The sequence below is a fragment of the Doryrhamphus excisus genome, linkage group LG18 (assembly GCF_037039965.1).
Source record: "Doryrhamphus excisus strain RoL-2023G ecotype Guam linkage group LG18, RoL_Dexc_Guam_v1.1, whole genome shotgun sequence".
Lineage (NCBI taxonomy): Eukaryota > Metazoa > Chordata > Actinopteri > Syngnathiformes > Syngnathidae > Doryrhamphus > Doryrhamphus excisus.
In genome coordinates, this window is record NC_136374.1 from 15,039,110 (window position 1) to 15,054,046 (window position 14,937).

At 42.2% G+C, this 14,937-nt stretch overlaps 3 protein-coding genes across 6 annotated transcripts; all 3 read left to right on the top strand.

Moving 5' to 3' along the window:
* The first annotated feature begins 92 nt into the window (after positions 1–92).
* Positions 93–2,157, top strand: rpp14 (ribonuclease P/MRP 14 subunit). Its single transcript, XM_058054997.2, has 6 exons — positions 93–148; positions 754–920; positions 991–1,075; positions 1,670–1,746; positions 1,815–1,893; positions 2,014–2,157. The coding sequence occupies exons 2-6, from the start codon at positions 832–834 to the stop codon at positions 2,065–2,067; spliced, it is 384 nt and encodes a 127-aa protein (XP_057910980.2). The 5' UTR covers positions 93–148; positions 754–831; the 3' UTR covers positions 2,068–2,157.
* On the top strand, positions 2,093–3,194 carry LOC144894378 (hydroxyacyl-thioester dehydratase type 2, mitochondrial-like). Its single transcript, XM_078798449.1, has one exon. It carries the CDS (start codon positions 2,093–2,095, stop codon positions 2,570–2,572), a length of 480 nt encoding a protein of 159 aa, XP_078654575.1. The 3' UTR covers positions 2,573–3,194.
* Positions 3,195–3,666: 472 nt separating this feature from the next.
* Positions 3,667–14,710, top strand: pxk (PX domain containing serine/threonine kinase). Of its 4 annotated transcripts, none has more exons than XR_013630257.1 (19): positions 3,667–3,901; positions 5,312–5,362; positions 5,455–5,502; positions 5,849–6,035; positions 6,203–6,280; positions 6,479–6,552; positions 6,650–6,724; positions 7,600–7,704; positions 8,907–9,008; positions 9,090–9,251; positions 9,404–9,521; positions 9,608–9,686; positions 10,334–10,382; positions 10,449–10,526; positions 10,744–10,830; positions 10,938–11,001; positions 12,015–12,074; positions 12,347–12,633; positions 14,104–14,204. XR_013630257.1 is itself a non-coding variant. In XM_058054895.2 (19 exons), the coding sequence occupies exons 1-18, from the start codon at positions 3,800–3,802 to the stop codon at positions 12,618–12,620; spliced, it is 1,536 nt and encodes a 511-aa protein (XP_057910878.2). In that variant the 5' UTR covers positions 3,667–3,799; the 3' UTR covers positions 12,621–12,633; positions 14,104–14,252. The 4 variants fall into 4 exon arrangements, 3 of the variants coding, with proteins under 3 accessions (XP_057910878.2, XP_057910877.2, XP_078654579.1); XM_058054895.2 differs by having other exon boundaries at positions 12,604–12,633; positions 14,104–14,252; XM_058054894.2 differs by lacking the exon at positions 12,347–12,633 and having other exon boundaries at positions 14,104–14,710.
* The last annotated feature ends 227 nt before the right edge of the window (positions 14,711–14,937 follow it).

Here is a 14,937-nt window from a genome sequence, read left to right on the forward strand (position 1 = left end):
TTCGTTTTAGACAATGGCCGATAGGTGGCGAGATTTCATGCTGGGGATTGGTCAACGCAATTTGCTAAAGCAGAAGAAGTGATTTGCGCATGCGCGGTTTGAACAGTACACAAGGAGTAAAGCACCGTGTAAAAGTAGTAAACACTTGGTAAGTTTAAACAAAATTTATTACCAATGATTACAACGACTTTAAACTTTAGTTGTTTGTATGTTAATGGATATGGTCGTGGATAGTGTCGAGTAAGCTAAGCTACTGTCTACTGCTTGACCTCGCTGTTAGCTATAGCAGTCGGACCTCCTAATTGTAATTTATATATATAGACTTGTTTATAATAATACACTATTAGCTTCAACACAATATCTCAATTAGTATACTGTGTAAATATCCAAGATTATTTGTCTTGACAGTTTGTGACGCACAGCATTTTCATACGTATTAACTATTATAAATACACAAAAGTACAATTGTCTTGTGACATATATGAAAACATACAGTAATTATTAACATACAGTGTGGGTAATTAATGTACGGACGTACTACGCTTCTTTCTGTCAACTGTTTGTGATGTTTTAGCCTAGCAGATTCGTAGAAGAATTATTTTAAAATGATAAAATTGGTTGTTCTTTGATACATTTATGGGATTATTTCAAGCGAATTGTCCATTTTTTGACGTCGACACTTGTTCGTCACATGTAAACTCATCTGTGTACAATCGAAATTCTGTATGTTGTTCAAGCTAACTTTCGTAACAGGCCTTCAAAACTTCTTGAGGACCCTTGACTGAACTTCTTGCCGCCTATGGGAGGCGCAGTCACCGAGGCTTCAATAGGATGAATCCCCACAAGGATGACGAGCCTTCTATTTACAAACGTGTGGTGTTGAAGAATGCCTCTCCATATCATTACCTGAAAGTTTGCCTGTAAGTCAACAATGCTCTCATCTGAATGACCTGAGTCATTTTAATTGATTGATATTGATTTTCCCTCAAGTGAGCTGGAGGATAGTTCAACCAGACTGAGTGCAGTTGACCTGAAGCTCTTCATCATCACAGGCTTGAAGAGTCTCTATGGGGAGGTGAGCCCTGGAGAAAGATGGCTGACTTGCAATAAATAACTAAGTATTTTAATATGAGGGCTGCACGGTGGGCAAGTGGTTAGCGCACAGACCTCACAGCTAAGAGGCCAGAGTTCAATCCCACCCTCGGCCATCTCTGTGTGGAGTTTGCATGTTCTCCCTGTGCATGCGTGGGTTTTCTCCGGGTATTCCGGTTTCTTCCCACATTCCAAAAACATGCTAGGTTAATTAGCGACTCCAAATTGTCCATAGGTATGAATGTGAGTGTGAATGGTTGTTTGTCTATATGTGCCCTGTGATTGGCTGGCCACCAGTCCAGGGTGTACCCCGCCTCTCGCCCAAAGACAGCTGGGATAGGCTCCAGCAACCCCCGCGACCCGCGAAATGAATGAATGAGACACAACAGCCCTCCCGTCCCCTTTTTTTCTCAACCAATCAGCACTCGGAACTAAGTTTAGATGCATTTGCAGTCTGGCAGTGAGTCGGATATTTCAGTCTTTTTTTTTTTCTCCGCTTCTGTGTTCAACACAGCTTGGCGTGGGAGCCACAGGTTGCTGACCTCTGGTTTAGTTATTGTTAGTATTTTTGTTTCAGGTGGGAGCGGCTTTGAACTTTGACCTTTTGAAGTATGATGAAGACACCCTAACTGCTCTTCTGCGAGTGTGCAGCAGGTAAGGATGCATAATGGGACATAAAGAAATTCTGGTTGATAACACTGATCAAAATGTTGTGTTTTCAGAGGTTTGGTGAAGCTGTGGAGCTCCTTGACTCTTGTGGGTTCCTATCAGAAGCAGAAGTGTGCCTTCAGGGTGCTGCAGGTGGGAAGATGTCCTCTTTCTGCTTATTTTATTCCACTATGATATGCAGGAGTGGGTCTACATATTTGAGATCCATTTTCTTACCCTTCTTTACTGAGGTTGCTTCTCTTGTGTCTTCAGGTGTCTCCGTTCCTTCTGGCGCTGACAGCAAACCAAGAGCTGCAGTTGGACTGAGGCCGGAGAAGCATCCTCCTTCAGGATGAGGCCCATGTGGGGTCAAGTCAGAACTTTTCTGTCCTCCTCCATATTCACCGGAGCCCCTCATTGCTGCTGCCAGCTCCACATTGGCCAGCGAGCCTCCCTCACTAAAGTCTTCTCCCCCCGCCATGTGGAACTTTTTGCCGAGCTGACCGGTGACACCAACCCCCTACACGTGGACCCAGCCTACGCCGCCACCACCTCCTTTGAGAAACCCATCGTCCACGGGGTCCTCATTAACGGGTTAATCTCTGCTGTACTGGGCACCAAGATGCCAGGCCGCGGCTGCATCTTCCTTTACCAGGAGATCCGATTCCCGGCACCGCTCTACATTGGTGAGGAGGTGCTGGCTGAAGCTGAAGTTAGCAAGATTAAAATGTCCTTTGCGTTCATTGCCGTAAAGTGTGCAGTCAAAGACAAGGTGGTGATGGAGGGAGAAGTGATGGTGATGATGCCTGAGGAGCAGCAAAGGGACAAATAAAGGACAGGAGGAAGTTCAGAGGTTATCAAAAACAGGAAGACAGTGTCCAACTCCATACTCCGCAAGTGGATTTCTGGCATTTTTCTCATTTGTTCTTGTTACTGATTTTTTTTGTTGATTAATGGTAATATACTTCAACCTCTACATCAGTTTTCACAGAATAGCAAAGATGTTTTTTGTTTTTTTGACATGCTTTGGAGTTTGCTTGCCTCACATTAAAAACAGAATAGTTGAATAATGTCCTGAACAGAAGTGAGTGTGAATGGTTGTCTGTATGTGCTATATGACGTATTGGTGCTTAGTCCTGCGTGTGGGATAGGCTCCAGCTCATTAGTAACCTGAATAAGGAGGATGCGTGCTGGACAAAAAATGGATGCATTGACTTTTATGTGGTAATTATACAACATTTTTATTTAGTGACTAGAATTTACCAATTAACCAATTAATTTACCAATTAAAATTCTATATGAGCCGAGTGGTTAGCGCACAGGTCACACAGCTAGGAGAACCTAATTCGATTCCACCCTCGGCCATCTGTGTGTGGAGTTTGCATGTTCTCCCCGTGCATGCGTGGGTTTTCTCCGGGTACTCCGGTTTCCTCCCACATTCCAAAAACATGCTAGGTTAATTGGCGACTCCAAATTGTCCATAGGTATGAATGTGAGTGTGAATGGTTGTTTGTCTATATGTGCCCTGTGATTGGCTGGCCACCAGTCCAAGGTGTACCCCGCCTCTCGCCCGAAGGCAGCTGGGATCGGCTCCAGCACCATCGCGACCCTCGTGAGGATAAGCGGTAGAAAATAAAAATTGAAAATGTATGACTTTTTCTGGACAATATGCAGTTTTTTCTTGCAAATATTCAACTTATTTTCATATTCTTCTAACTTTACTAATACTAATAAATAAGATAGTAGAAATATGATCTCAGGGAGAAAACTAAACTTGAAACACAACACAAGCGGTAGAAAATGAATGAATGAAAATTCTATATGATTTGTCTGGTACAATGCTGGTACAATTTTCCTCTTCATGAACTTGACCATTCCTCCCGACCAGCAGATGGCAGTAACGCACCCTTCGGTTCGGGGCCCATTGGCGTTTTAGCTCCTGATTACGGTGAAGCGAAACTGCACTTTCTCTCCAGCCAAGCTGTTGGTTAATTCCTCTCGCGGGCGCCAAGCTGACAGTCCGGCGTTGGGATCAACGCTTAAACGTTCAACCTCCGGGATGTCTTTCCTGGAAAAGCCTGCCCCAGGGAGGCTGCTGCTGGATGACACGGTTCCCCTGACGGCGACGATAGAAGCCAGCCAGAACCTGCAGTCTCACACGGTGAGTGCTGCTTACATTTTACTGTGGAGCGGAGCACAACTGTAATCGTATAAAGGCAACCTTTAAAGGACTCCGAATGAACGAAATTGTCACCGGTTACATCTAAATGACGTATATTATAAGGTTATCAGTCAAAAACTCCCAGTATGTGGGTCTTTTTGGGGCGTTATGACACACACAAGCTGCGGTTATATTAGTGACTGCGATGAAGCAATTTCCTGGAAGTGCTAAACTATGACTCGGAGCTTTTTGAATATTGATGAAATTCAATGGAAGCTTCTTTCGTCGATTTGGACACAATCGAACGAGTCTTGCGCTTCCAATAATAATAGTATTGTCTTTAGTTGAAATTGATCCAACTTCCGATGGTTCTGGTATTCCAGTGTCCGATAATGGACGCACAAGCTGTTGTTGACAGTCCAGCTGGGCTCAATTGCTGCCTGACAGTTAGCTTAGCATGCTACTGCTAATGGCATTCCCAACACTCGCGGTGTTGTTATTGTACCTAAACGTGATTAAGTCGTCTCTTTTTATTCATTAAAAGACATGTAAGTAAACCGAGCTACTTACTGTATCGCATGTTGTTTTTGAACATATACTGTGACGTGTTTTCATTATTTTATTGCCACAGAAAAACACCGGAAGTCGTCCGCTCAGAGGCAACTTTATTAGTATACCTACACTAGCTCATTCGTTTCTAAACAAAAAAATCTGACATTTCAAATATATAATTGTATTCATTGACATACATTGGATATTAAAAGACATGTAAGTAAGCTGAGCTACTTACTGTATCGCATGTTGCTTTTGAACATATACTGTGACGTGTTTTCATTATTTTATTGTCACAGAAAAACACCGGAAGTCGTCCACTCAGAGGCAACTTTATTAGTATACCTACACTAGCTTATTCGTTTCTAAACCAAAAAAAATTAGACATTACAAAGATATAATCGTATTCATTGACATACATTGGATATTAATTTAACAATGCTGTTAGACGGTGTAGCCAATGAAGTGCTTGGCCATGATTTATGTATAAAGTAGTATTATAATAAATATTTGGTAACATTAAAATATTTTTGTTGCAAAGTTAGCTAACTTGTGACCGGGATTGCATAAAGGCATGTGCTTTTTGAATAGAATAGAATTGAATAGAATACCTTTTATTGTCATTAGACAAGTTAACAAGATTCTCCAGTTTCACTACAAAGACAGTAGTAAAAAGTGCAAAGCTCAGTGAGAAAACAGGCTCAATATAAAGTGCAAAACACACTACAAACAATGCATAGCACAGAAATGCAATTTCCCTACTTATAGTTCATGGATAAGGAACAGGGGAGGTGATTTTGTATTTTTTCTTTGTCGTTCTTTCCATGTTTTAAATCAACGTATGTGTCCCTTGTATAGGAATACATCATTCGTGTCCAGAGGGGAGTGTCCTTGGAGAACAACTGGCAGGTAGAAATATCGATCACAACACAAGAGCGCTAAAATGATCCATTTGAAGTAAAACTACCACACCAGTAAGCGTGTGTGTTTATGTATTGTAGGTAGTGCGGCGGTACAGCGATTTCGATGCTCTGAATAACAGCCTGATGGTGAGTTTTATGTCTTTTGTGATGAAAGCTGATGTTTTTTTTGTGACGCCAAAAATAGAAAATAATGCTCACCTTTTGAGGTACTAATTCAACAATATTTTGTATAGTTGTGCTTGTACAACTCTACTGTATCATACCGCAGTATAAATAATAAATATAACAACCGAGGAAACTAAATGATCTTGGATCCAATGATCCCGGAACAGGATGCCAGTAGTATTTTTGCTGAGTTTTTTCCTGCTCACTTCCTGTTTCTGGTTTTTGCTGTCGGGTCAGCGTGCACAAGAGTGAAAAACACATCCCATCATTATAATAAAAGGTTGTGAAAAATATGGACGCTGTGCAGGTGTGCGGCGTCAGCCTTCCTCTCCCGCCTAAGAAGCTGATAGGAAACAGAGACCGGGAGTTCATAGCGGAGAGGCAGAGAGGCCTGCAGGCCTACCTGGATGCCATTACCCAGCATCCTTTGCTCTGCAGCGCTCTGCCGGTTAAAAAGTTCCTGGACCCAAACAACTATGCTTACAACTACACAGGTGAGTTCTTAGATGGTTACTTTCCAGAAGTTAAAACAAGTTAATAATTGCCATTAGTGACGCATAAAGCACTAATTTCTAAGTCTTATACAGGTGTAAAAATAAGTGAAGCAGATTTCAACTTATGTTCTGCCAACCAACATGTGTTCTGTTTCCGTGTGTGTCAGAGATTGCGCTGCAGCAGGTCTCCATGTTCTTCAGGTCAGACCCCAATTGGGAAGTTCTGGAGCCTCTCAAAGATATCGGTATGTCAGCGCCGCCTCCGCTCTTATGACTTCACTGCCAGTAAAGCACAAAGAAGAGTAAAGCGTAAAGAGATGAGATTGTGTGTACACCAAATAAGAAACAGAGTGTTCTTGTGAAACCTGAAAGCTAAGAGTGATTTTGATGAATAAGACGTGGATGCGAACACTCAGATAAGATGAACGTGTGCTCTATTTCAGGCTGGAGGATCAGGAAGAAATATTTCCTCATCAAAAACAAAGAACAAACCAAAGAGCGGTATCTGCTGAGCTGGGTGAGCACAAACTACACAACCAGTGAGCTAATGCTCTCACTCAATTGATTTCAACTACCAGTTAGTATAATGTGTGTGTGTGTGTGTGTGTGTGTAGGTGGACCTGGGTCCTGATAAGTTCCTGTCAGACAAAGACCTGCATTCTGCCATGAAGCTGCTCACCAGCCTCTCGGTATGTGCACATTCCAGTTATTCATTGCATTCATTCATTTTCTACCGCTTATCCTCACAAGGGTCGCGGGGGGTGCTGGAGCCTATCCCAGATGTCTTCAGGCGAGAGGCGGGGTACACCCTAGACTAGTCGCCTGCATATTGAGTTATTGCAGTTATTAACAGATATACAGTTATTGATCTAAATCACAACAACAACATGAAGTCGTGGATCCTGTTGGGTGTTTGAGGCCACACATCATATGGCCTATAAAGCAATTTATGAAATCTTTATAATGCAATAACATTATTGTACAGTACTTTTAAAGCAGGAGTGTACAAAGTCTGGCAATTTTTGGCCCACAGATTGTTTTTATTGACCTTTGGCATGTTGTTAAAAATAAAATAATTCATCATTAATGAGCTGTTTTATTAGATATTACATGAATTTGCTTCATAACATATAACCCAGAGCCAATCAGGTGAGATGAGGATGTTTTGATCTAATTTTTTGATATGTTGATAGTCCAGGGTGTCAGCTGGGATAGGCTCCAGCATACTCCGCGACCCTAGTGAGCAGCATGTCGGTCGTCTGTGTTAATGCGCTCACTGTGTTCATTCTATTCTATGTGAAACTGGACTATTCCCACACTGGCTGTAGGACACTAGAGTGAATGTACTTTATATCCAAATAAAAATGTTTTTCAGTATATTAAAAAATATATGATAAGGGGATGAGGAGATATAAGTTAACATAAGTAGACGATTATTAGTTGCTTTGGTTTGTTTGGATGGCTCAAAAGGGAGTTTTCCATTGGGAGCTTATGAAAAAGTGTAGACAGGAAGATACTAAAAAACAAATGGAGCATTCTCATCTCTTTGCCTTCTCCTTTCCAGAGTCCGTACATGTGTCCATTGTTGTTCTCCAGCACCAGTGAGTCTTCAGCGCTTCTCATCCGATCTTTTAATGAGGCCGGCTCACTCAGAGACCACATCTGTAAGGTAAGATCATGGCACATTAAAAATCCATCCATCCATTCTCTCTACCACTTATCCTCATCAGAGTCGCGGGGGCATGATGGACACCCTGGACTGGTTGCCAGCCAATCACAGGGCACATATAGACAAACAACCATTCACACTCACATTCATACCTATGGACAATTTGGAGTCGCAAATTAAACTAACATGTTTTGGGAATGTGGGAGGAAACAGGGATAAATTTAAAATCCATTTATGGAATTTACTTTGCTTCCTCTATATTTTCAACTGAAACTACAGTAATTGTCTTCATTAGAAGATTCCATGCTGTGAGTTTTAGATACCTGACGGTCCTCAGGTTACCCCGTCTTATTCCATACTGCCAAAAGACCTGACATGAAAGGGACACATGGTTTGTTTTGAAATTGAAAAAAAATTGAAACCATAATAAACCTGCACTTTTGTGTCCAATATTCCAATTTTAAATATTAGTTGTAATTATGCACTAATGTATTTCTGCTAAAATACACAATAATCATTTAAAGTCGCACTGACTTGCTATGGTTAACTGCAAGTCCTCCACATGCTTATCACCTGATTCAAATAGCCTTGGGTGTCTAGGCATGTTAGTCTGTGCATCATTGTCTCACAAGAGGCGGCGATCTCCCCACCCCTCGCATATGTGATTTCCTATATGAACAAAAATTTTAGCATAAAAAGCCATCTGTTGAGGTTGCATAGTTTTGTCCAAGTTAAATTGTACCTCCTCATTATGCAAAAAAAAAAACATGTCTTGTCTCAAATCTGTTTTGGAGATGAAAGATTTTCTCTTGATGGAGACAAATGCTACATTCAAGTCCACTGGAAAGTAGAAATATCCTACATAAAGTTTACCAGATGCATCCAACAAACTGCTCTAAAAAATGTGTGTGTGAATTGATACCTTTTACTTTCAGCAGTCATGTAAACATCTATTTTGTTGGCTAATAATGAAACTTTAGTGGGAAATTTTCCCATTTTTCTGAAAAACAACATGGAATGCATAGCTTTAAGGAGGTGTTCAAGACCCGAGTCAATGATTTCAGAAAACAGGATTAAATTTTTTAACAGCCCACAATAAAGTCATAGGTCTTTCTAAATGAGCGTAGTGGAACCATAAAGCAAACAGGAAACTGGGACACGCATGTTGGTGATGAAAACCAAGTCAGTGTTTGTGTTGTCAGGTGAAGCCCAGAGAGAACTACTTGAAGAAGTACGGCAACCCCAAGAAGTGTCAGGGTCTCGAACTCGCTCACATCAAACTGTACGGCCGCCAGATACTGGAGGTATACATACACATGCAGACACACACCTGTGAAGCATACACTATACTAAATTTTATATATTCTATATATGTGTGTGTTCAGGGCCTCAGAGTCCTCCACGACAGCGGTTTATTTTTTGGCCACCTGCACGCCTCCAATGTGATAGTGGACCAAGGCACGTGTCGACTAACGGACGTGGAGAACGGCATGCTGGGAGTCCCCTGCGTCCTGCGACCTGCCTTCACCCACTTCAGGAAGATTAACGTACGTCAACAGCGTAGTTACGTTATACCCAGCCACATTCGGTAACTTCAGGTGCCGCACGTGTCAGGAAATGGAACCATGCTGGGATTAAATATCATGAATGTAAAATATGAGCGCCATTACTTGTTCAACGTTATTTTTTATGCATGCAGACGACAGAAAGCATCGATGTCTTCTGTTTTGGCTATTTACTCTACGAGATCACTTATGGCCACCCACCTGATAGCATTCCCGTGGACCACTATCCCACCATCCCCTACACTGCTGTGGGTCAGTGCATGGCACAAACACGCTTGGTTTGTATACTGTCTTTTGTATCTAATGCTCTGTGTGTGTGTGTGTGTGTGTGTGTGTAGTTTCAGTGCTACAGTCCATCCTGTCCACAGAGGCGTGTAAGTCAGGGATGCCCACAGTGTCGCAGCTCATTCAGACACCGTGAGTGTTCTCCTTTTTTTTAATTTTTTTAAAAATTAATATCAATTCTCATGTATGATGAGATAAGATGTGCCTTTATTCGTCCCTCAGTGGGGAAATTTGCATTACACAGCAGCAGAGAATAGAATCAGTTAAGCAGTACAAGATACACAATATAAAAATAAACAATATAAACAACCTAAGTATTAACAAATTAACAATTTTATCCAGGGTTATATACAAATACAGTGTGCAAGATAATATGAAATATGAGATATATGACCAGTATATACACTATGAAATCTTGCTAGTGAATTAAATATGAGGCATTCTAAAAATACTGCACTTAGAACTTAATATATTGCACTTAGAGCTTGGTCAGATATTGCACAGTGAATGGAGTCTGGAATAACTATACTGAATGTAAAAACAAAGTATTACACAGCTAGTACATAGCGGTGTAGTCTATTGGGAGCAGTGCTGGTTTGGTTTTAGTGTTAGTGCATGTGTCATACACACTTACTGGTATCATACCTGCATTCATAACATGGCATGTATATGTATGCATATGTATATGTAATGTACATTGTATGTAATATATTGGGTTACAACATGTACAATAAGGAATATGTCTTATGTACACTACGTGTCTATGATGTTTTCTTTAGACTGTTCAGTGACGTCCCGCTGCAGCACTCGGAAAAAATCCAGATCAAGGTGAGGCTCTGCGTCTTTCGGCGGAAGTACATGAGCATGACTAAAATGTGAAATGTGTCTCTCCAGGTCCCGAGCAGGCTGAAGGACGCGCTGAAGACGGCCAAGGAGCGTTTAGAGAAGCGCCTGCAGGAGGAGCAGCGAGTGGTGAGCAAGTTCACATGACCTTTCGGCCTTATTTTATTTAAACACGGAGAAGATGGATCATTTGCCCACAACCTTTTCACCTTTATGACGTCCATGTGAACTTATTCTGAGACGTATGCGTATTCTGACTACTAGTACTAGTGTACATACACTACAAGATTTGAAGAGTACATTTATCATTGGTTAATGTGAATGTGTTTGGGTGTTTTGCTTGAAGCTCCGCCAGCACAGGAGGCTGACCAGGGCCCAGTCTCATCACGGATCAGAGGAAGAAAGGAAGCGGAGGAAGATTCTAGCGAGGAAGGTACACAATTCATGTCTCTCAAACTAAATACTCAAGTAACATCTCCCAGTGTAGTATAGTGGATAGTGCAGTCTGCTTACACAACACCCTTTTGTGTGTCCTTGCAGAAGTGCAGACAGTCCACTTATGAGAATGAAGATGACGTCTCTGTTAGGAACAATAATAACTCTGGTAAGTAACTCATGGTTTTCGATTAGTTTGACAGGTAGATGGATTATTTATGATTGAGGTTTTTGTGGCAAAATTAAAAAAAATCTAGTCTAATCTAAATACATTTAAATGAGAGATGCTTGATAATGGCTTTCTTACCGGTATCTGATATCCCTCAAGATAAATGTCCTATAAATAACATATTCTTCTTCCTCTACTTGAATGCCTTTCACAAATAAACACTGTCTATTAACAGGGTGTGGCCAGCGCGATTTTCATGAGCAGCGCACCGTGGCGCACCCACCGCTCCCGTTCCTCCGAAATGAAGAGTTACAAAAAATATGTCCTACAACCAGATTTTAACAACCAACTTCAAATTAATTGTTGGTTTTAGTTGTTCTTAATTATTAATTAGGGCTGCACGGCGGTTGAGTGGTTAGCGCGCAGACCTCACAGCTGGGAGACCGGAGTTCAATCCCACCCTCTGCCATCTCTGTGTGGAGTTTGCATGTTCTCCGGGTACTCCGGTTTCCTCCCACATTGCAAAAACATGCTAGGTTAATTTGGAGTTAATTTGGAGTTAATGGGAGTGTGAATGGTTGTTTGTCTATATGTGCCCTGTGATTGGCTGGCCACCAGTCCAGGGTGTACCCCGCCTCTCGCCCGAAGACAGCTGGGATAGGCTCCAGCACCCCCTGCAACCCTTGTGAGGATAAGCGATAGAAAATGAATGAATGAATGAATGAATTATTAGTTATCACTTTCTGTGTTTTCTGTGTTTGGCTCATTTGTGATTGGACGGTTGCTGAGGGGAGGAGAGGGAGGGGCGATCTGGGCTATGAAAAAGCCTACAGCGCAGCCATAGAGATGAGTGATGAGTGGGGGTGGGGGGTAAGACATTTATTTTGTGGGAATTGCATCAGCTCCTGTGTATAAGTAGATTTTCAGCGAGTGTAATAACTTGTCAGTCAGACTTCAGCCATGTTGGCTGATTGTCTTCACGATGCCGTAAACGTGTTTTTGTGTGTCTTTAGGCTCTGGCGCCAGTTCCCCTCCCACATGCCCATCCTCCCCCACCCCCCCGCCCTCCACAGGTAGGTCGGTTCACCTCCATGTCCCCCCGCCTCTTCTCTGCCTTTTGTTTCTGTCTGTCTGTCCTCGTCTTTTTGCCTTTCCAGTACTTACGTTATGATGGAAAGTACTTACTGTAGTACTGTACGCAGTTTGCAGTTTAGGTCATCAACAGCATTTTGTTCACTGAAACTCCAAGTATGCCACTAAGACACATTTTGTAGGGATGTCTGTGACGTTTTGTGCATTTTTTTTTTCAAATAAATAATCTTTATTTTTTTCTGAATATTTGCAGTCAAATCCTCAATCGTATGACCTTGGGAGCGTTTTGACTTCAGAGGTTGCACTATATTTTCCTTTACTCATAATTACTAAAATCAGCCGATGTAGGGTCACGCTGGCTTCCTACCATGTAATGGTGTCTCCTCTCCTTCCTTCCGTCCTTCCTTCCTTCCATCCTCCCTGGTCCTCTTGTTGCTGTCCAATTGCTGATTGGTCCACTCAACGGTTAACTGTCGTTTCTCTTTTTATCCTGTGCCGTCTCCGCCATAGAGCATGCTCCATTCTGACCGTGTTGTTGGGGTAAAGTAAATGTTTTTTTTCCCATGTTGATGATGATGACGATGAGGGTCACTGGCATTTTTCGGTTTAAATTAAAGCTTGTCGTACTTCTGAGCTTCCCAGCAAGAGCCGTTAGCGCACAAGCTAAAGTCTTGTTGCTGCATGTTGTGTTTGAGCTCGTCCGGTCATTGTGCCGCTGACACGAAGATGACCAAACTTTTTCTTTTTCTTCTTTTAAATCTTTTATGTGCAAAGTGTTCAGCTTGCTCGGAAGCCGACGTACGCGCAACTTTGTTCAAACCTCACAATCTGCAATGAAGTACAAACGTCACACAGTCTGATTCCAGTGGCTAACGTGTCATTGGAGATTGTGACCTGTCCGATTTTGTCTCTTGTCTGCTTGCATGTTTATTCGTTTCCGTCCTTTTGTGTCGTCTGCCCTTTGGGACACAGTTTCACAGTTGAAGCGTGTCCGGCCCTTTGTGAGGAGCAGAATGACGGCACTGGAGGATAATAGTTTTCTGGTCGCTTCATCTTTAGTTTTTCTTTCATGCGCTTCTTGTTTGTTTTTTTTTGTTTCCCTTTGTTACCCATTTCTTCCCACCCTGTTTTGTAAATATCTTAAAGGCTCGCATCAGTGTGTAAAGTCAGTGAAGGTAAACGGTGGTGTTTTACGTGACAACACGTGACTCTTAATGAGTGCACAGTATGCGAGTTGATTAAAAACAGAAAGCCACCAAATGTCACTTCCACAATGTCATCCCTTGGGATCAACTGTCATCAGCATCAGACTTTCAATGACAGACGTCATCTCAGACATGACTGACCTGTGCATTGATATTTCATTTCCTGCCTGCTGGACTGATGCCGCATCCTCACCGAGTTGACTTCAAGCGGTCAGCAGCTGCAGCTTCGTCGCTCTTTTGTTGCTGTTCTTCTTCTTATGGGGGTGATAAAAGTCACAAATGAAAAAAAGGGTCCGCTGGGATTTCACTTGTGTTCGCCATCAGTTCTCTCAAACCGTAATTAGCCAATCATCACGATGCTCGGTGGAGCTCAATGATTGTTAAACAACCCAACATGAGCTTCAACTGATGGTGGATAGAGTTGTTGGGTGTTGACACGCTCCTGCAGGACGTATTTTGCACAAAGATGTTCTTGTAGACAACCGCCTCCACAAGCTGTCCCTTTTGTGTCAATGGCTGACCCTAGAACAGCTTGACAGGCTGGAACAAAAGGTCCAAAAGTCATAGTTAGGCAGCAACATCTTAATTGGGATCAAATAAACTATCCGTATACGTCTATATTGTGTTTACAATGTCAGAAGTTTAGAAGATGATGCTCTTCTCTTCGGGTACCAAGCTAGGTGATGGGGTACCTAAATTAAATTCTATGTTCCATCTTTGTGCAATTTCCTCCTGCAAGAAGTGAACAATAAGAGCAAAACATGTCGCTATTTGTTTTCTTATATTGCCTACTTTTTACATCCAGGTGGTCAGACGGCCCCTCCTCCTCCTCCTCCACCGCCACCTCCTCCTACGCTGGACACTCCCTCCACATCATCCTGCTCTGAAGGACCAGACGAAGGTCGCACCGCGCTGCTGAGCTCCATCCAGACCTTCAGTAAAGGCAAACTGAAGAAGGCCCAGACAACAGACCGTAGTGGGCCCGTCTTCTGACACCCGCTCTGTAGGGACCACTACGCCGCTCCCTGACATGTGAAGACACATCTTGTTCCAAATGATCCAAATTTGTATTTACAGTTTTTTTTTTTTTTTTTGGGTAGCGAATGTGTAAATCGGGGAATGTCTCCCGCCTGATGAATGCTGGAGAACTCAACATGAGGTGGTGACCTCTTCTGGTCGACCTGTTTGTTTTTTTGTTGCTGATGCAAACTTCTTCAGTGGGCTGAGGCGCTATCCAGCTTCCAGGCCTGGAAATGCTGCTTCCTTTTTAATCTCATGCAACCCAACATTTTCCAACGGATTAGGTTGTTCTGTTACAGTACATCAAAAAATAACATCTTTGTGAGGAAAAAATAAAAATCCCAAAATGCTTTTGGGTCAACACAGAACTTTGGAAAAGAGGAAAGGATGAATTCTTATATAAAAAAGCCAAACAAATTTTTTTTTTTTTTTTTTACTTTTGAATATACACACACAAACATTTTGGAGATACATGCTTTTGATGGGTGTTTTTTTTTGGTGGGGGGGTCTATTTGCATCATTACCATTCATTTTAATCTTGCTTGCTAATTCTATGTCCAGGATCGTCCAGTTTTTTGACTTAAAGTGTCGGCCTGTCTTTCCTAAACCGGCTTCAACG